Source organism: Lethenteron reissneri, unplaced genomic scaffold, assembly GCF_015708825.2.
Source record: "Lethenteron reissneri isolate LAM-NWPU_2019-01 unplaced genomic scaffold, ASM1570882v1 scaffold_1433, whole genome shotgun sequence".
NCBI lineage: Eukaryota > Metazoa > Chordata > Hyperoartia > Petromyzontiformes > Petromyzontidae > Lethenteron > Lethenteron reissneri.
In genome coordinates, this window is record NW_026891150.1 from 143,039 (window position 1) to 163,208 (window position 20,170).

Sequence of the window (20,170 nt, forward strand, 5' to 3'; positions counted from 1 at the left end):
AGTGGCGGTGTGAGTGGCGAGTGACGGTGTGAGTGGTGAGTGGCGGTGTGAGTGGTGAGTGGCGGTGTAAGTGGTGAGTGGCGGTGTGAGTGGCGAGTGGCGGTGTGAGTGGATGAGTGACGGTGTGAGTGGTGAGTGGCGGTGTGAGTGGCGAGTGACGGTGTGAGTGGCGAGTGACGGTGTGAGTGGTGAGTTGCGGTGTGAGTGGCGAGTGACGGTGTGAGTGGTGAGTGGCGGTGTGAGTGGTGAGTGGCGGTATGAGTGGCGAGTGGCGGTGTGAGTGGTGAGTGGCGGTGTGAGTGGTGAGTGGTGAGTGGCGGTGTGAGTGGATGAGTGACGGTGTGAGTGGTGAGTGGCGGTGTGAGTGGTGAGTGGCGGTGTGAGTAGTGAGTGAGTGGTGAGTGGCGGTGTGAGTGGTGAGTGACGGTGTGAGTGGTGAGTGATGGTGTGAGTGGTGAGTGGCGGTGTGAGTGGTGAGTGGCGGTGTGAGTGGTGAGTGGCGGTGTGAGTGGTGAGTGAGTGGTGAGTGGTGGTGTGAGTGGTGAGTGACGGTGTGAGTGGTGAGTGATGGTGTGAGTGGTGAGTGGCGGTGTGAGTGGTGAGTGGCGGTGTGAGTGGTGAGTGGCGGTGTGAGTGGTGAGTGGCGGTGTGAGTGGTGAGTGGCGGTGTGAGTGGTGAGTGGCGGTGTGAGTGGTGAGTGACGGTGTGAGTGGTGAGTGGTGAGTGAGTGAGTAGTGAGTGGCGGTGTGAGTGGTGAGTGGTGAGTGAGTGGCGGTGTGAGTGGTGAGTGGTGAGTGAGTGGTCAGTGGTGAGTGGCGGTGTGAGTGAGTGGTGAGTGAGTGGTGAGTGGCGAGTGGTGGGTGAGTGGTGAGTGACGTATCTCTCCCCCCGCCCCCCAAGTGCGCACGACCACGGGGTCTGGTGGCCCACCTCGCTGGAGCCGCATGTCCGGCTCGCTGTCCAAGCCGCTGTGGGTGGTGCCCAGCGGCAGCAGCGTCAAGCTGCGCTGCCTCGCCACCGGAGTGCCCACGCCCTCCGTCGTCTGGCTCCACGACGGAGGGCGCCTCCACGGCGGGGAGGAGCGGCGCCTCGGGGCCTTCCGGGTGAGCGGGGCCGGGCGAGCGGGTTAGGTGAGCAGGCTGGGTGAGCGGGCTGGGTGAGCGGGGCTGGGTGAGCGGGGCAGGGTGAGCGGGGCTGGGTGAGCGGGCTGGGTGAGCGGGCTGGGTGAGCGGGGCCGGGTGAGCGGGGCCGGGTGAGCGGGGCAGGGTGAGCGGGGCCGGGTGAGCGGGCTGGGTGAGCGGGGCTGGGTGAGCGGGGTCAGTGAGCGGGGCTGGGTGAGCGGGGCCAGGTGAGCGGGTTGGGCTTCACATTCATATTCTTAGGTTTTTTTGGTAAAGTCACTGTGTAGGTAAAACATTTATATTAATAAAAGTAAAATAAAAATTAAATAAAAATCACGTTTCGGAGGCAACACAAGCTTCCCAAACGTCGTGATTTTTATTTTATTATTTTACTTTTATTAATTTAAATTTTTTTACCTACGTGACTTTACCGAAAAAAACTAAGAATATGAATCCTTGCAGTCACGAAAGCTTCAAATCTATAATTATGGGTTTCACATCTTGACACAAACTTTTGGCGTCGTCTGGTCCAACACCAGGGTGAGACTGGGCTCTAAGAAAAGCTGTCTCAGGTGTGGACCAATCAACTTCAAGTACAGTGCATATCATTATCATCATCAGAGTTGTTTCTTTTTGTTTGCATTTTGACTGCTTGTGTTGTGTATTATTGCAAACATGATGCCTTGTATAAAGGTGTCAGTTTTTGTACCAGTTGAAAGGGTAAAAACCTATTACTTTATTTTGCCACTGGCAAATGAGATGTCTCATAGTACAAACTGTTTGATGGCCGGGTGAAAGGGTGGACGGCCTCTTGTTATATTTGTCACGCCGTCCAGGAAGCAGCCACGAGCTGCTAGACATGGTCCTGGGAGTGACATTGTCTGGTCCGACACTTTGGTGGGGACCAAGCAGTGTGTAAGACAATGGCGATGTGTGTGTGTGTGTATAATGTTGTTGTTGTTGTGCTGCTGCTGTTGAAGCTGAGGATCAAGGACTGGACGCTCGTGCTGGACAGCGTGGTGCCCTCTGACGCGGGCAACTACAGCTGTGTGGTCAGCAACCAGCACGGCTCCATCCAGCACTCGTACCAGCTCGTCGTCATCGGTGGTGACCCCCCCTCCACTCTCCCCCCTCCCTCTCCCCCTCCCTCTCCTCTCCCCTCCCTCTCACCCCTCCATCTCCCCTCTCCCTATCATCTCCCCCCTCCCCTTTTTTTTCTACGATCAGTGGAAACAAGAAGATGCTCGGTGTAGTCGGCACTTAGCTTCGTTCATCATTTCGTAATTTTTTTTCCTCTCCCCCCTCCCCCCTCCCGCCCCTCCCGGCGTGCAGAGCGTGGCCAGCCCCAGCGGCCGTCGCTGCAGGACGGCCTCCCGGCGAACGTGACGGCGGCGGAGGGGAGCGACGTGGAGCTCCGCTGCGTCGTCCTGCAGAGCGCTGGCGGCAGCAGTCAGCAGCAGCTGCACCACCACGTGCAGTGGCTCAAGCACGTGGAGGTGAATGGCAGCCTCGAAGCACCCAATGGCTCACCCTACGTGCACGTCCTCACGGTGAGCGGGCGAGGCACGGGGGCACCCACCCACTCACTCACCCACCTACTCACCCACTCACCCACCCACCCACTCACCCACTAACTCACTCACTCACCCACTCACACACTTACACACTCACTCACTCACCCACCCACCCACTAACTCACCCACCCACCCACTAACTCACCCACTCACTCACCCACCCACTCACCCACCCACTCACCCACTCACTCACCCACCCACTCACTCACTCACCCACCCACCTACTCACCCACCCACCTACTCACCCACTCACTCACCCACCCACCCACTCACCCACCCACCTACTCACCCACTCACTCACCCACCCACTCACTCACCCACCCACTCACTCACCCACCCACTCACTCACTCACTCACTCACCCACCCACTCACTCACCCACCCACTCACTCACTCACTCACCCACCCACTCACTCACCCACCCACTCACTCACCCACCCACCCACTCACTCACTCACCCACCCACTCATTCACCCACCCACTCATTCACCCACTCATTCACCCACCCACTCATTCACCCACCCACCCAACCACTCACTCACCCACCCAGTCACCCACCCACTTACTCACCCACCCACCCACTCACTCACCCATCCACTCACCTAACCACTCACTCACCCATCTACTCACCCACTCATTCACCCACCCACTCATTCACCCACCCACTCATTCACCCACCCACTCATTCACCCACCCACTCATTCACCCACCCACTCATTCACCCACCCACTCATTCAGCCACCCACCCACTCATTCAGCCACCCACTCACCCAACCACTCACTCACCCACCCAGTCACCCACCCACTTACTCACCCACCCACCCAACCACTCACTCACCCATCCACTCACCCACCCACTCACTCACCCACCCACCCACTCACCCAACCACTCACTCACCCATCTACTCACCCACTCACTCACTCACCCACCCACCCAAACTCAACAGAGGCTGACGTCACCCTCTAAACAACAGGACCCAGAAGCCACCGCTTCGCCGGGTACTTACTGCTGGTACCTAATAAATAAATAACGTTGAAACTTGTTCACGTGACACTGAATCTTACTCGTTGGCCATGTCGGGTGGTGGCGAGTTCGACGACACAACGCTTACATGCGACGCTCCAACCCAAATCACCCCTACCCTGCACTGCAGCCTGCGTCGTGGGTATACAAACAAGATGCTGATTCGCTCGCTCTCTCCGCGCCGCCCGCCGTGTCGCCTCAAGACGGTGGGCGTGGAGGTGACGGACGTGGAGACGGACGTGCTGTACCTGCGCAACGTCAGCACGGACGACTCGGGCCGCTACACCTGCCTGGTGGGCAACGCCGCGGGATTCGCTCACCGCTCCGCATGGCTCCTCATCGTGCCGCAAGAGACGCCGGCTGGTAAGATGTCGACTGCCTCGCCTGCTCTGCAGGAGGTCGTGGGTTCGATCCCGATCCTGACAATGCCTGCTGCTGCTGTATATTTGGAGTTTGCGTCTCTCTCTCTCATCATCATCACGGTGGCTGAGATGTTGACTGCCTCGCCTGGTCTACAGGAGGTCGCGAGTTCAATTCCAACTCTGACGATGCCTGCTGCTGCTGCTGTATATTTGGAGTTTGCGTCTCTCTCTCTCATCATCATCACGGTGGCTATGAGATGTTAACTACCTCGCCTGGTCTGCAGGAGGTCGTGGGTTCGATCCCGACCCTGACGATGCCTGCTGCTGCTGTATATTTGGAGTCTGCGTCTCTCTCTCTCTCTCATCATCACGGTGGCTATGAGATGTTGACTACCTCGCCTGTCTCCCTGTGACAGTGGACACCGCCCTGGCTGCTCCCGAGAGAGTGGGCGGCGGTTCTTGCGCCGCCGCCCTCCTGCTGCTGATCACCATCGGTGCTGTCACCGGCCTCACGCGGAGGAGGAGAGGGTCGACCAGCGGAGAGGGGGAGATGCAGGTGCAGTTGAGGTGGTGGTGGTGTTGGTGGTGGTGGTGGTAGTGGAGGTGGTGGCGGAGGTGGTGGAGGTGGTGAAGGTGGTGGTGGTGGTAGCGGTGGTGGCAGTGGTGGTGGTGGTAGTGGTGGTGGTAGCGGTGGCGGTGGTGATGGTGGTGGTGGAGGTGGCGGTGGTAGCGGTGGTGGTTGTGGTGGTGATGGTGGAGGTGGTGGTGGCGGTGGTGGTGATGGTGGTTGTGGTGCCGCCCCAGGTGCTGTCTGCGCTGAGCGGCGTGGAGCTGTCGCGGGTGACGGGGCCGTGCGACCGCTGGGAGTTCCCTCGGGAACGGTTCGTCATCATCGTTGTTGTCGTCGTTGTTGTTGTCGTCATCATCGTTGTTGTTGTCGTCATCATCGTTGTTGTTGTCGTCATCATCGTTGTTATCATCGTTGTTGTCGTCGTTGTTGTGTATATGTCTGTGTGTCTGTGTATATGTGTGTGTCTGTGTATATGTCTGTGTATATGTCTGTGTGTCTGTTTATATGTGTGTGTGTATATGTCTGTGTATAAGTGTGTGTGTCTGTGTGTGGAGTGATGGCGTAGTGGTTAGCGCTACGCTGCGCTACGAACCCGGCGACCAGAGTTCGATTCCCGCTCACGGCCAACACCAGTGACGATTATCTGAACCGGTCCTGGGCCTCCCCTAGGTCGACTCAGCCTTAAATGAGTACCTGGTGCGGTGTGTAAACATCGCCACAGGGGAGACAAAGGCGGTCGGGCGTGGTGCTGGCCACCCACCCCCTTGTGTACCGTTCCGGCCTTCATAGGTGCTCGCTAACAGCACTTGCCCCTACAGTCTGTTAAGGCTACACGGGGGTTCTTTGTTTTGTGTGTGTCTGTGTGTGTGTCTGTGTGTCTGTCTCTGTGTCTGTGCATGTCTCTGTGTGCGTGTGTCTCTATGTCTGTGCTTGTGTCTTTATGTCTCTGTGTCTGTCTGTGTCTGCGCGCGTGTCTCTGTCTGTGTGTCTCTGTGTGTCTGTGTGTGTGTCTCTGTCTGTGCGTGTCTGTGCGTGTCTCTGTGTCTGCACGCGTGTCTCTGTGTCTGTGTGTCTCTGTCTGTGCGCGTGTCTCTGTGTCTGTGCGCGTGTCTGTGTGTCTGTGTGTGTGTCTGTGTATCTGTGTGTGTGTGTCTGTGTGTGTTTCTGTGTATCTGTGTCTGTGTGTGTGTGTATCTGTGTATCTGTGTGTATCTGTGTGTGTGTGTCTGTGTGTCTGTGTGTGCAGGCTGACTCTGGGTGAGCAGCTGGGTGAGGGTTGTTTTGGCCGCGTGCTGCTGGCCGAGGCGCTGGGCATGGAGCCGTCACGGCCTCACCGCAGCGTCCGCGTCGCCGTCAAGATGCTGAAGGGTGACGCCCGCGGGGTTCTAGAACTAAGAGTTTGTGGGGCGATCGCTACAAGTTTACATTTCGATTTAAAGCTTTCGTGACTGCAGGGATTCATCTTCTTGGTTCTTTCGGTAAAGTCACGTAGAAGGGAAATAATAAAAATAAAACATAAAATACAATTCTCACGACGTTCGGCCACAACGCAAGCAGCCGTCCTCAGGTGAAGAACAGGTCTGTCGGAAAGACAGACCTGTTCTTCACCTGAGGACGGCTGCTTGCATTGTGGCCGAAACGTCGTGAGAATTGCATTTTATTATGTTTTATTTGTATTACTAAATTATGTTTTATTCTTTTATTATGTTTTATTATTTTATTATTTCCCTTCTACGTGACTTTACCGCTAGAAGAGTTTGTTTTTAATTTGCGTCCGGACGTGCGGCGTGCGAGCCCAGCGCACGCCACGGAAGCGGAGACCCACGACCTCCACGCGGAGCTGGAGACCCTCAAGAAGATCGGACGGCACAGCCACCTGGTGAACCTGCTGGGCGCATGCACACGGGGCGGTGAGCGTGAGGGGGGTGGTGAGGGGGGGGGGGGTGGTGAGCGTGGGTGGTGAGTGTGGGGGGGTGGTGAGCGTGGGTGGTTAGTGTGGGTGGTGAGTGTGGGGGGGGTGGTGAGCGTGGGTGGTGAGTGTGGGGGGGGGGGGTGGTGAGTGTGGGTGGTGAGTGTGGGGGGGTGGTGAGCGTGGGTGGTGAGTGTGGGGGGGGGGGGTGGTGAGTGTGGGGGGGGTGGTGAGCGTGGGTGGTGAGTGTGGGGGGGGGGGTGGTGAGTGTGGGGGGGTGGTGAGCGGGGGGGTGGTGAGCGTGGGTGGTGAGTGTGGGGGGGGGGGGTGGTGAGTGTGGGGGGGTGGTGAGCGGGGGGGTGGTGAGCGTGGGTGGTGAGCGTGGGGGAGTGGTGAGTGTGGGTGGTGAGTGTGGGGGGGTGGTGAGTGTGGGGGGGGGGTGGTGAGCGTGGGGGGGTGGTGAGTGGGGGGGTGGTGAGCGGGGGGGTGGTGAGCGTGGGTGGTGAGTGTGGGTGGTGAGCGTGGGGGGGGGGGTGGTGAGTGTGGGGGGGTGGTGAGCGTGGGGGGGGGGGCGTGGGGGGGGGGTGAGCGTGGGTGGTGAGTGTGGGTGGTGAGCGTGGGGGGGGTGGTGAGTGTGGGTGGTGAGCAGCCCCCCTCCCTCGTGATGGTGATGAACTCTTCACCTTGTGGACTAATTTGGCTTCGCGAGTGATGTTGGCAAAGCCGAGAGTTGGGTCGTCTTCTTGGTGACTCGGCTTCTAAAGAACCGGGATTGTGATCATTGCACCTCCCCCGTCCCCCTCTCTATTTTGAAGCCAATGAAACCAACACGAACTTGTAGACAACTCGAGCAGCAGGCGAGGCCTCCGCTCCGCTGCCTGTGCGGCTCCTCTTCAGCAGCGACCCCTGGCCGCCGCCGCCGCCACTCACGGCAGCTCAAGCCGCTTTGCTTGACAGCGGCAGCCCCAGTGACGTTTGCTGTTGAGAGCGACTTGCCCGCCGCTGCTCACCAGTTTGTATGTCGTCAGGCAAGACCCCCCCCCCCCCCTCGAGCTGCGTTGCTCTTGTTCTGGAAGCCGCCTGGCCATCACGGATGATTTCTGGTGGACATTAGTAGCGACATCGATTCCAAATGTGAAAAGGGGAAAAACCGTAGGACACGGAGGAAATAAAAATCCATCTGGATCGAACGCACGACCTCCTGCGTACCAGGCGAGGTAGTTAACATCTCATAGCCACCGTGATGATGATGGGAGAGACACACAGACTCCAAATATACAGCAGCAGCAGCAGGCATCGTCAGAGTTGGAATTGAACTCGCGACCTCCTGCGTACCAGGCGAGGTAGTTAACATCTCATAGCCACCGTGATGATGATGGGAGAGACACACAGACTCCAAATATACAGCAGCAGCAGCAGGCATCGTCAGAGTTGGAATTGAACTCGCGACCTCCTGTAGACCAGGCGAGGTAGTTAACATCGCATAGCCACCGTGGCGATGATAAAGAGACACGCAGACTCCACATATACAGCAGCAGCAGCAGGCATCGTCAGAGTTGGAATTGAACTCGCGACCTCCTGTAGACCAGGCGAGGTAGTTAACATCGCATAGCCACCGTGACGATGATAAAGAGACACGCAGACTCCACATATACAGCAGCAGCAGCAGCAGGCATCGTCAGAGTTGGAATTGAACTCGCGACCTCCTGTAGACCAGGCGAGGTAGTTAACATCTCACTGTGCCCCTCCCCCCCCCAACTCCCCCAGGCCCCCTGCTCGTGATCGTTGAGTTTGCGGCCAAGGGGAATCTGCGCGACTTCCTGCGTGCACACCGCACGCCCGGCGCAGAGTGCACGGTGCGTGGCGGCTACGGAGCCGGCGGTGGTGGCGGTGGTGGCGGTGGCGGCGGCGGTGGTGGCGGTGGTGGCGGTGGTGGCGGTGGTGGTGGCGACGAGGTGAAGGGCGAAACGCTCTCCATGCTGCAGCTGGTGGCCTTCGCCTGCCAGGTGGCACGCGGCATGGAGTACCTCACCTCTAAGAAGGTGCAGCGACGACACCCGCCCGCACACACGCACATCTACCCACTCAACAACAACAGTAAAGTCACGTAGGTAAAAAATTTAATTAAAATTAATAAAAAATAATAAAAATCTTAAATACAAATTAAGAAGTTGCATCTTGGAATCCCTGCCTCACTTGATACAGCAAGTCTGGCTGTGACGGTCCCACCAGACGACGGAGACTTGTGTTGCCTCCGAAACGTCGTGATTTTTATTATTTTATTTTTATTAATTTAAATTTCATTTTCTACCTACGTAACTTTACTGAATAAACTTAGAGTATGAATCCTTGCAGTCACGAAAGCTTCAAATCTAGAACAACAACAACAACCGCCATTCGCCACTAAGTGGCGGTGACGTCACCACGACGCTTGTGCCAGGCCATGTGCACCTTGAGGCCACGTGAAATGTCGAGGAGGTCACGGGGCAGACCCAGGTGCCACGGGTCGACTGACTGAGATGACCGAGATGACTGGCTGATGCACCACCTGTGCCCCCTACTGTACCAATTGGCTGCGCTTTAGCCACCCGGTGCTCCGCTCGTTGTTGTGAGCGTCGCTCCTCTGCCCTTCGTTGTTGTTGGAGGGCGACTGCATCCAACTGCCCAGTAGCGTCCTTCACGAGCCTCCTCAACAGAGGCCGATCTTGACACCGCTGGTACCAGTCATCGGCAAGTTCACTCAGCTCCAAGTCCTCCTGTACCACATCACTCCATCTCTTCTCTAGCCCAGTGTTGCGCCCGTTTAGCCCCCTCAATCCAGGCCGAACAAAAGCTGTTTAGGCATGCGGTGGCTGGGCATGCGGGCTACATGGCCCAGCCAACACAGCCTTGCCTACCGGAGGAGCTCACCAATGGGACTTCGTCCAGATCTTTCAAGGATATATGAGCTCCTCACACAATCCAGCCTGGTTAAACCCAGGATGGATCGTAGGCAGGCCAGCCTAAATATTTCTAACCGGTGAAGATGCTCCATTAGGGGGGTCCACGTTTCGCAAGCGTAGAGAAAGGAGGGAATGGCTGTTGCCGAGAAGACCTGAAGTTTCGTGCGGAGCGACAGACCAGGTAGCTTCCACACAGCGGTATGCAACCGATGAAAAGATATTGCCGCTCGACTGATTCGGAGTGAGACCTCTGCTGTCAAACCGGAGCCGGTCATGAGCACACTGCCCAGGTATGGGAAACTCTCCACTCTCTGCACAACTGCCCCAACATCAGTTGGGAGTTGTGGGGGTGGAGTGTCCGATGGTACAAAATACCCAGGCAGGTGCTTAGTTTTGGTGGGGCTGATGATAAGGCCCCACCTCTTAGTGGCACGCTCCAGTTCCAGCAGCAGTGCCTCCAACTCCTCTTCTGAGTGAGCAGCAATTACCAGATCATCGGCATACATAACGTGGTTGAGCAATAGGGAGCCATCTCTTGACCACACCCGGGCATCGAATAGCCTCCCATTGTATCTGTACCACATGTAAATTCCTCCGGTACAGCTACTGAAGGTTTCACGAACTACGTGGTCGAAATAGATGTTACATAATGTGGGAGCCAGAGGACATCCCTGTCGCACCCCAAAATAAACAGCGAATGTCTCCGACTCCCGGCCACGTAGTTTTACCTGGGCCCACTCACCATCATGAAGGTCCTTAATGATCGTGAGCAGTGGATCAGGGACTCCGAAAGCATGAAGAACAACCCAGAGCCCAGGCCTCCTGATGGTATCATAGGCCTTGACCAGGTCAATAAAGCAGAGATGTAGGTCTTGTTGGAATTCCCTACACGTCTGCTGTACCAGACAGACAGAAAATATGGCATCTGTGCAGGACCGCCCTTTCCTGAAACCGAATTGGGGCTCGCAAGCCTCTCCTCAGTGTGTCTAGCAAGGCGATGTTGAATAATCCTTGCCTGGACCTTTCCCAGCACACTGAGGAGTGAGATGCCCCTGTAGTTGTTACAGTCTGTGTGGTCCCCGTTCTTAAAGAGGGGGACCACCAGGGCATCCTTCCAATCCTCCGGAACCCATCCAGTGGTCCAGACTTTTGTTATATCATGTAGGGCAGTCTGTGCACAAACGCCACCCTCCCTCAGCATTTCGCTTGGGAGATTATCTCTGCCCGGTGCCTGTCCTAGTCTCAGACTCCGGATCGCCTTCAGTACTTCCTCTACAGATGGCACCTCAGCCAGCCACTCACAGCGGGTGACTTCTTCCTCTAATATTTGAGGCACCGCAGCCTCGGCAGGGTTATCCCCACTTTGCGCCATGATGTTTTCCTGGCTGAGGGATTCCCCTCCCCCAGGACCTCACAGAAATGCTCAGCAAATCTGCAAACCTGTTCCTGGGGGTCGGAGATTGGATCAACGTTTTTTCCCCTAATGATGGAAATAGGTGTGGCGCTGCAGGTTACTTTTTTGATGGAGTTAAATAGTGATTTGTGATCGTGAGCCACTCAGGCAGACTCCGTCTCCTCAGCAACCCATGACCATCACCCATCCTTGCAGCGCCTCACGGCTCTCCGGACCTCCGAGCGAAGGCTGCGGTAAGCCTCCTCATTCTCTGACGTGGGATGCTGTCGACGATTAGAGTGGGCATGTCGCTTTTTCTCAACTATCCTGAATACCTCCTCTGTCAGCCAGGGTCTCTGGAGAGGTCTGGACCGCGTATCCAAAGCACCCATTGCAGCTGCATGAGCCACAGTCCTAAACCTCGCCCATTAACCCTCGACATCAGGAGGAGTTGGGACGATGCCAACCCCATCTGCAAGCAATGATGAAATTCTCACTTGCAACTTTCATCAGCTGAGACCAGGCCACTTTAGGTTGGAAGGGGGTCCTGGGTGTACACCCACCACCGGAGTGGAAGAATGGCAGGCGCATCTTACAGATGACTAGTCGATGGTCAGAGGGCAGATCAGCTCCACGGTAGGTCCTGGTGTCAAGGACATGGGCTCGCATCCGCTGGTCCGTCACTATGTAGACCAGCAGAAGTTTTTGCTTGGACCCGTCATGCATCCATGATGTTGTGTGGATGCGCCGATGCCGGAAGAGCGTGTTGGTAATTACAAGCCCATGGGCTGCACAAAAATCTAGCAGCCTCCTACCGTTGTTATTGAGCTGATCTGGCCCATGCCTTCTAATCACTCCAGATCAAGTGCCAGCATCATGACCAACTCAGGCATTGAAGTCACCCAACAAGATGACTCTATCCCGAGTGGCCAATCTAGCCAACACTTGTGACAGGAGGTCATAGAAGGCATTTGACTCATCAACTTTGCCTGCATCCCTCCACGGATGTTCGTGTTCGGTGGGGGCATAAGTAACCACGACCACCACTCCTCGTCTCCGGTTGATGGGGCTTACAGCTTCCCACACCTCACCGCCACGCTCCCACGCCCCCTTCATTCTTTTGTTCAGAAGAAGAGCCACACCCTGTTGTTTGGCAGTCTCCTGCCCCGAGTAAAGTACTGTCCACCCCTCATGGTGGCAGGAGCCAGGACCGGTCCACCGGACCTCCTGAATGCCACAGCGATCCAGGCGGTACCGGTCCAGCTCCCGACAGAGGAGTGGCAGCCTCTCCTCCGCAGTGAGTGTTCGAACATTCCACCTCGCCGCACGAAGTGGTTTTTCGTTGTTTCTGGAGGAGCCCCAAGGGTGAAGATTCAATCTCCTGGTTCCGACAATTGGGGTTTGGCCAGGAGACGTCATAGACACCTGTCCCCCCCCCCCCCCCATGGCCTGCGCCACAAACTTATTAGTTACATATTTAATTTGTGGTTTAGTGGTAATTAATTGAAGGTGGAGGGATTACCAACCCATTGCACCCGTCCAGAGCCCCCGTTTAGCCACTGTGGTGGTCACAGACGCCATGACGGGAGAGGCCAATCGGCATTGGCCCTCCCCCCACAGCACTGTCCACGACAGAGTTGCCCGTCCGGCACCCACACACCCCTACCCACACACCCCTACCCACACACCCCTACCCACACACACCTACCCACACACACCTACCCACACACCCCTACCCACACACCCCTACACACACATCTCCTACCCACACACCCCTCCCCACACACATCTCCTACCCACACACACCTACCCACGCACCGTGTGTGTCGGTGTCACAGTGCGTTCACCGGGACCTGGCGGCCAGGAACGTCCTCGTCGTTGACGGCGGAGTTGGTGGCGGCTATTCGGTGAAAATCGCCGATCTGGGCCTCACCCGCGACGTGGGCGGCGAACGTGACTACTACTACCAGCACAAGACTGCTGCCGTGAGTGGCGGTGGTGGCGGTGGTGGCGGTGGTGGCGGCGGTGGCGGCGGTGGTGGAGGTGGTGGTGGTGGCGGTGGTGGAGGTGGTGGCGGTGGTGGCGGTGGAGGAGGTGGTGGTGGTGGCGGTGGTCATGCCCGGGGGAGGGGGGGGGGGAGAGAGAAGAGAGAGAATCTTTCATGAAATCTTTCATTTGAAAAAAAGAAGAGGGGGGGGCACATAAAGCAAAACATTGGAAAAAATTACGAAATGATGAACGAAGCAAAGTGCCGACTACACCGAGCATCTTCTTGCTTCCTCTGATCGTAAAAAAGAAAAGAGAGGGAGGTAGGGGAGAGGGTGGTGGTGGATAAAAGGGTGGTGGTGGTGGTGGGTCAAGGATCAGGCTGTGCGTCGTTGACCTCCCCTCGTCACCTGTCGCCCCTCCAGGGACGCCTGCCGGTGAAGTGGATGGCACCGGAGGCGTTGCTGCACCGCGTCTACACACAGCGGAGCGACGTGTGAGTGGCTGTGACACGTTGACTACCTCGGCTGGTACGCAGGAGGTCGTGGGTTCCATCCAGACCCTGACACTGCCTGCTACCGCTGTATACGGTCGACCCTTCCACATCTCGGGGGTTAAGGGCGCGGGCCCCCCACGATCTGGAAAAACCGCGTACATTTTTTTGGTCCCCTCACTCACCTCCAGCCAGGGAGAAGTTTTTTTTTCATTGTTCTTTGTGTTTTTAACGCCGTTTGGGATGGGTATTTGGTCATATATGAAGGTCAGTCGTAAGTAAAAATAGAGATAAAATAAAAAAAAATAAGAAAGAAATGAGAATAATAGTATCACAAAACACAGCAAAAATCACATCTTAGCCAATTATACAAATAGTCGCTTGACTCCCCGGCTTCGCCTGAGACTTGGACTCTTGCTTGGGTTAACACACGGCCTACGCGGAGGGTTTGGGGGGGGGGGGAGCGTGACGTCAGCAGGCACACTGCTGACAGAGGAGTTCAGGATGGTTGAGAAAAAGCGACAGGCCCACTCTAATCGTCTACAGCATCCCACGTCAGAGAATGAAGAGGCTTACCGCAGCCTTCGCTCGGAGGTTCGGAGAGCCGTGAGGCACTGCAAGAATGGGTGGTGGTCACGGGTTGCTGAGGAGATGGAGTCTTCCTCAGTGGCCCACAATCACAAATCCCTATTTAACTCCATCAAAAAAGTCACCTGCAGTACCACACCTATTACCATCATTAGGGGAATCTCCGACCCCCAGGAACAGTTTAACACGTAGGCTTTTGCGACCAATATTATTCATAATCAACGTTTTTGGGTTTGGATCGCGTTATTTATAAATGTGTCGTAACCCTCCACCACCCGACACGGCCAATCAGTAAATATATAAGAACGGGAGACACAGCAGAGCCTCACCATTCTGGCGAATTGCCCGATGATGCTGGATGCAATTACCAGTGAAACGTCGTTCTCAAATTGTAAATGTTGTGGTTTCACGCTTCAACACACCGGTGGGCTAAAGCAGCAAACTATTTGTCCCCAGGAACAGGTTTGCAGATTTGCTGAGAATCGTTGAGGTCCTGAGGGAGAGGAAATTCCTCAGCCTGGAAAACATCATGGGGCAAAGTGGGGATAACCCTGCTGAGGCTGCGGTGCCTCAAATATTGGAGGAAGAAGTCACCCCCTGTGAGTTGCTGGCTGAGGTGCCATCTGTTAAGGAAGTACTGAAGGCGATCCAGAGTCAGGGACCAGGAAAGGCACCGGGCAAAAATCATCTCCCAAGCGACATGCTGAGGGAGAGTGGCGTTTGTGCACAGACTGCCCTACATGACATCATAACGACAGTCTGGACCAATGGATGGGTTCCGCAGGATTGGAAGGATGCCCTGGTGGTCCCACTCTTTAAGAAGGGGGACCGCACAGACTGTAACAACTACAGGGGCATCTCACTCCTCAGTGTGCCGGGAAAGGTCCTGGCAAGGATTATTCAACATCGCCTTGCTAGGCACGCTGAGGAGAGGCTTGAGGAGCCCCAATGTGGTTTCAGGAAAGGGCTGTCCTGCACAGATGCCATATTTTCTGTCTGTCTGCTACAGCAGAGGTGAATGGAATTCCAACAAGACCTACATCTCTGCTTTATTGACCTGGTCAAGGTCTATGATACCATCAGTAGGCATGGGCTCTGGGTTGTTCTTCGTGCTTTCGGAGTCCCTGACCCTCTGCTCGCGATCATTAAGGACCTTCATGATGGTGAGCGGGCCCGGGTAAAACTACGTGGCCGGGAGTCGGAGACATTCGCTGTTTACTTTAGGGTGCGACAGGGATGTCCTCTGGCTCCCACATTATGTAACATCTATTTCGACCACGTAGTTCGTGAAACCTTCAGTAGCTGTACCGGAGGAATTTCCATGTGGTACAGATACAATGGGAGGCTATTCGATGCCCGGGTTTGGTCAAGGGATGGCTCCCTATTGCTCAACCATGTTACGTATGCCGATGATTTGGTAATTGCTGCTCATTCAAAGGAGAAGTTAGAGATGCTTCTGCTGAAACTGGAGTGTGCCACTAAGAGGTGGAGCCTTATCATCAGCCCCACCCAGAATAAGCACCTGCCTGGGTATTTTGTACCATTGGACACTCCACCCCCACAACTCCCAATTGGTGATAGGGCAGTTGTGCAGAGTGCTTATGACCGGCTCCGCACGAAGCTTCAGGCCTTCTCGGCCACAGTCATTCCCTCCCTTCTCTACGCAGCTTTTGTTTGGCCGAATTGAGGGGGCTAAACGGGCGCGGCACGGGCTAGAGCAGAGATGGAGTGATGTGGTACAGGAGGACGTGCAGCTGAGTGGACTTGCTGATGACTGGTACCAGCGGTGTCAAGATTGGCCTCTGTGGAGGAGGCTCATGAAGGACGCTACTGGGCAGTTGGAGGCAGTCGCCCTCCAACAACAACGGAGGGCGGAGGAGCGACGCTCACAACAACGAGCGGAGCGCCGGGTGTCTAAAGCACAGCAAGTTGGCAGTCGGGGGCACAGGTGGTGCATCAGCCAGTCATCTCGGTCATCTCAGTCAGTCGACCCGTGGCATCTGGGTCTGCCCCATGACCTCCTGCCAGCGGGCGTTCGACAATTCACGTGGTCTCAAGGTGCACATGGCCTGGCACAAGCGCTGTGATGTCACTACCACTTAGTGGCGAATGGTGGTTGTTGTTGTTGTGTACGTGCGTAAGCATGCATGTGTATGCGTGTGTGTGTGGTTGTGCATGCATTTGCATGTGTGCGCGTGTTTGTGCGTATGTGTGTGCAGGTGGTCCTACGGGGTGCTGCTGTGGGAGATCTTCACCCTGGGGGGCTCTCCGTACCCGGGCGTCCCCGTGGAAAAGCTTTTCAAGCTGCTCGGTGACGGCTACCGCATGGAGCGGCCTGCCCTCTGCTCCGACGAGCTGTGAGTAGGAATCGGTGATCGCAACGACGACTACGACGATGACGTCATGTTACCTACAGGAGCGTCGTTCGTTGATGTTGTTATTGTTACTCTGTACATTACACTATACACTACACTATAATTGTAAATGTAGTGGGTTTACTCTATACACTACACTATACACTACGCTATACACTACACTACACTCTATAATTGTAAATGTAGTGGGTTTACTCTATACACTACATTATACACTGCACTATACACTAAACTATACACTACACTATACACTACACTATACACTACACTATACACTACTCTATGATTGTAAATGTAGTAGCTGCATGTCTGTGCACATTGCGTGTACGCCGTGCGCACGGCGTACACGCACGGCGCGTGTTGAACTTGACTCGCGTGTCGCCGTGCGCAGACACGCGACGATGAGCGAGTGCTGGGCGACCGTCCCCAGCGACAGACCGACGTTCGCACGGCTGGCGGACGACTTGGGGCGGATCCTCGTGGCCAACGGCGGTCACCGTGACGAGGTGACCGCTGCCCCGTCCGGGAGGGGGGGGGGGACGACACGGGCCACGGGGCAGAGAGAGAGAGATGGAGACGTGGGGGTCGTCAGGCCGTAGGGGTCGAACCTGCGACCTCGCGCTTGCCACCACGCTCGTAGGATGCCGTAGAGGGAAGAGAAGTGGTGGTGGCGGTGGTGGCGGTGGTGGTGGTGGTGGCGGTGGTGGTGGTGGGGGTGGTGGTAGTGGTGGCAGTGGTGGCGGCGGTGGTGGTGGTGGCGGTGGTGGTGGTGGTGGTGGCATCAGTGGCTTTGGCCATGATGAGATGTTTATTTTAAAAGGACTAAACGTTGATCTTCTTCACACCAGTGATAGCGATGATCTGTTCTGGTCCCGGGTCTCCACTAGGTCGACTCAGCCTCAATCGAGTACCTGACGTGGTATGTGTAGTAAACATCGCCGCCGGGGAGACAAAGGCGGCCGGGCGTGGTGCTGGCCACCCACCCCCTCGTGTGCCACAGCGCCGGTAGCCTTCATAGGTGCTGCTACTCGCTAACAGCACTTGCCCCTACAGTCTGTTCAGGCTACACGGGGATCTTGGTCTTTGTCATCTCTCCCCCATCTCTCCCCCATCTCTCCCCCACCTCTCCCCCATCTCTCCCCACCTCTACCCACGAACATCACTTGCTCCGACAGCCTGTTTGAGGCCACACAATGGGGGGTCGGCTTGTCTGTGTGCGCTAGGACTACGTGGACATGACGGCCGGACTGATGTAGCCCGCCTGGAGATTCGCCGACACTCCCCGTGGTGGTGGTGCTGGTGGTGCTGGTGGTGAAGGAGGGAGGTGGTGGTGGTGCTGGTGGTGCTACTATACACTACGCTACTATACAATATACACTACACTATACACTACACTATACACTACACTATACACCACACTACTATACACTACACTATTTAGCACCAGGCTAGGGTAACCTACGGGTGTGCTAGGAATCCCCAGTACCCTTCCCCTGGGGTGTGGAGTGTGATAGGAGAAGGGAACGTGTGCCTGCAGCGGGAACAGCCCAGCCGCCGCCGCCGAAGGAGGAAGGCTCGAGGGTTAGAAGCCCAAACCTCGTCGCCGGGCGGTGATGGCGGCGTGCCCCCGCCCGGGGCAGACGAGGGGGAGCCGTGGCGGGGCGTGGAGTAATGGGAGACAGTTCCACGTGCAAGCCAGAGGTCCGACGCCTGCACCATGACGGGCGAAGGCGTCAGGTGTGCAGCGTAGGCAGTGATTGTGCAGCAGTACTCAGAGTGTAAGCAGAGTCGTGTGAAGAGTGTTTAATAAAACTGGCGCAAGCCCTTACATGAAGCTCCGTCTCCGTGTGGATCTACAAGTCTCCAGCGGTGTCAGGAATAACCACACAACACTTGGGAGATCATCTCTGCCTGGTGCCTTTCCTGGTCTCAGGCTCTGGAACGCTTTCAGTACTTCCTCAACAGATGGAACCTCAGCCAGCCACTCACAGGGGGTGACTTCCTCTTCCAATATTTGAGGCACCGCAGCCTCAGCAGGGTCATCCCCACTTTGTCTCACGATGTTTTCCAGGCTGGGGTATTTCCCCTCCCCCAGGACCTCACAGAAATGCTCAGCAAATCTGCAAACCTGTTCCTGAGGGTCGGAGATTGGATCACCGTTCTTTTCCCTAATGATGGTAATAGGTGTGGCGTTGCAGGTTACTTTTTTATGAAATAAACAGCGATTTGTGATCGCAGGCCATTGAGGCAGACTCCATCTCCTCAGCAACCCACGACCACCACCCATCCTTGCAGCACCTCACGGCTCTCCGAACCTCCGAGCGAAGGCTGTGGAAAGCTTCCTCATTCTCTGACGTGGGATGCTGTAGACGATGAGAGAGGGCCTGTCGCTTTTTTTCAGCCAGCCTGAACACCTCTTTTGTCAGCTAGGGTCTCTGAGGAGGTATGGACCGTGTACCCAAAGTAGCCATTGCAGCTGCATGAGCCACAGTCCTAAACCTCGCCCATTTCCCCTCGACATGAGGAGTGGGGGACGATGCCAACCCTAGCCGCAAGCGATGATGAAATTCTTGCTTGAAACTTTAATCCGCTAGCTGAGGCCATGCCACGATGGGTTTGAATGGGGTCCTGGGTATACACCCACCACCGGAGTGGAAGAATGGCAGGCGCATCTTGCAGATGACAAGTCAATGGTCAGTGGGCAAATCAGCTCCTGGTGTCAAGGACATGGGCCCACATCCACTGGTCCGTCACAATGTAGTCCAGCAGATGTTCTTGCTTGTGTAGTGACTGTGATTGTCACTGTGTGGTGCCGGGCTTACGAAGCTACGGCAGATGATGTGTTGGCATTACTTGCAGCCCGCTCACTGGGCGTAGTACCGCCAGCCCTAGCGGGGCCTGGGTGAGCGCTGGTCAGCGCGGAGGCACCACGTACGGCGTGCGGTGCGGGCTCCCGGCGAGGGAGCGAGAGGGAGCGTCAGCCAGCCAGGGTTACGTTGGGGCACGTTACGCCGGTTGACCTGCCGACACGTCACCGGATGATATTGGATGGGGGCCACCGGTGAACGAGGGGCCGCTGGGCGGTCACGTGGTCTACAAGAGCCTTCGGGGAGCCTTCGGGAAAGAGCCGGAGAGATCTAGAAGGTGGGCGGGGCGAGGGGTTCTAGATCTGAAGTTTTCGCGACTGCGATGATTCATACTCTTTGGTGTTTTCGGTAAAGTCACGTAGGTGAAAAATAAAATAAAATTAAAAATAAATTAAATCACGACGTTTCGGGCGCCATGCAAGTGTCCATCATCGGGCGGGAAAGCGTGGCCTGCTGCTGATGCAGACCAAAGAGTGAGGGGCTCGGGGTTCTTCGTGTTGCTGGCGATGAAGATCCGCATCGGGTTGAAGAAGTCTCTAGTCATGCGGTCAACACCCAAGTGTAGCTTGTGTTGTGTCGCTGAAGAGTGTTGCTCCCAAGACAACGTCTGCGACCGAGTTGGACTCGACACACTTGGACCCGCCGCCGGGTTCATAGAGCAGCGTAGCGCTAACCGCTACACCACCGCTACCCATCGCGCTGTGGGGGTCACCTTGGTCTCGATGTTGCGTCCTCTCAGTGCCGAGCGGACGAAGCGCAGCACGCAGTCCACCAGCCCCTCGCCCTTCCACGTGCTCAGCTGTCCGTCCGGATCTGCCGAGCTGGTGAGTGTGGGTGGTGAGTGTGGTTGGTGAGCATGGGTGGTGAGTGTGGGTGGTGAGTGTGGGTGGTGAGGGTGGGTGGTGGTGAGTGTGGGTGGTGAGTGTGGGTGGTGGTGAGTGTGGGTGGTGAGTGTGGGTGGTGAGT

The 20,170-nt window shown here is 56.3% G+C and overlaps 1 protein-coding gene across 1 annotated transcript; it reads left to right on the forward strand.

The window, feature by feature from the left end:
* Positions 1-944: 944 nt before the first annotated feature.
* Positions 945-17,593, forward strand: LOC133362317 (fibroblast growth factor receptor 1-A-like). The gene is made up of 15 exons (XM_061581247.1): positions 945-1,103; positions 2,102-2,225; positions 2,454-2,671; positions 3,922-4,123; positions 4,497-4,636; positions 4,885-4,961; positions 5,898-6,019; positions 6,451-6,561; positions 8,328-8,414; positions 8,502-8,602; positions 12,734-12,880; positions 13,307-13,377; positions 16,182-16,319; positions 16,729-16,843; positions 17,561-17,593. The coding sequence occupies exons 1-15, from the start codon at positions 945-947 to the stop codon at positions 17,591-17,593; spliced, it is 1,845 nt and encodes a 614-aa protein (XP_061437231.1).
* The last annotated feature ends 2,577 nt before the right edge of the window (positions 17,594-20,170 follow it).

What these genes read in the sequence shown, in the direction of transcription:
- LOC133362317 (XM_061581247.1), top strand. Translation starts at nt 945, where the DNA reads ATGTCCGGCTCGCTGTCCAAGCCGCTGTGGGTGGTGCCCAGCGGCAGC. An exon ending in GTACCAGCTCGTCGTCATCG is followed by an intron (nt 2,226 to 2,453) that starts GTGGTGACCCCC and finishes CCCGGCGTGCAG; the next exon opens with AGCGTGGCCAGCCCCAGCGG. An exon ending in ACCAGCACAAGACTGCTGCC is followed by an intron (nt 12,881 to 13,306) that starts GTGAGTGGCGGT and finishes TCGCCCCTCCAG; the next exon opens with GGACGCCTGCCGGTGAAGTG.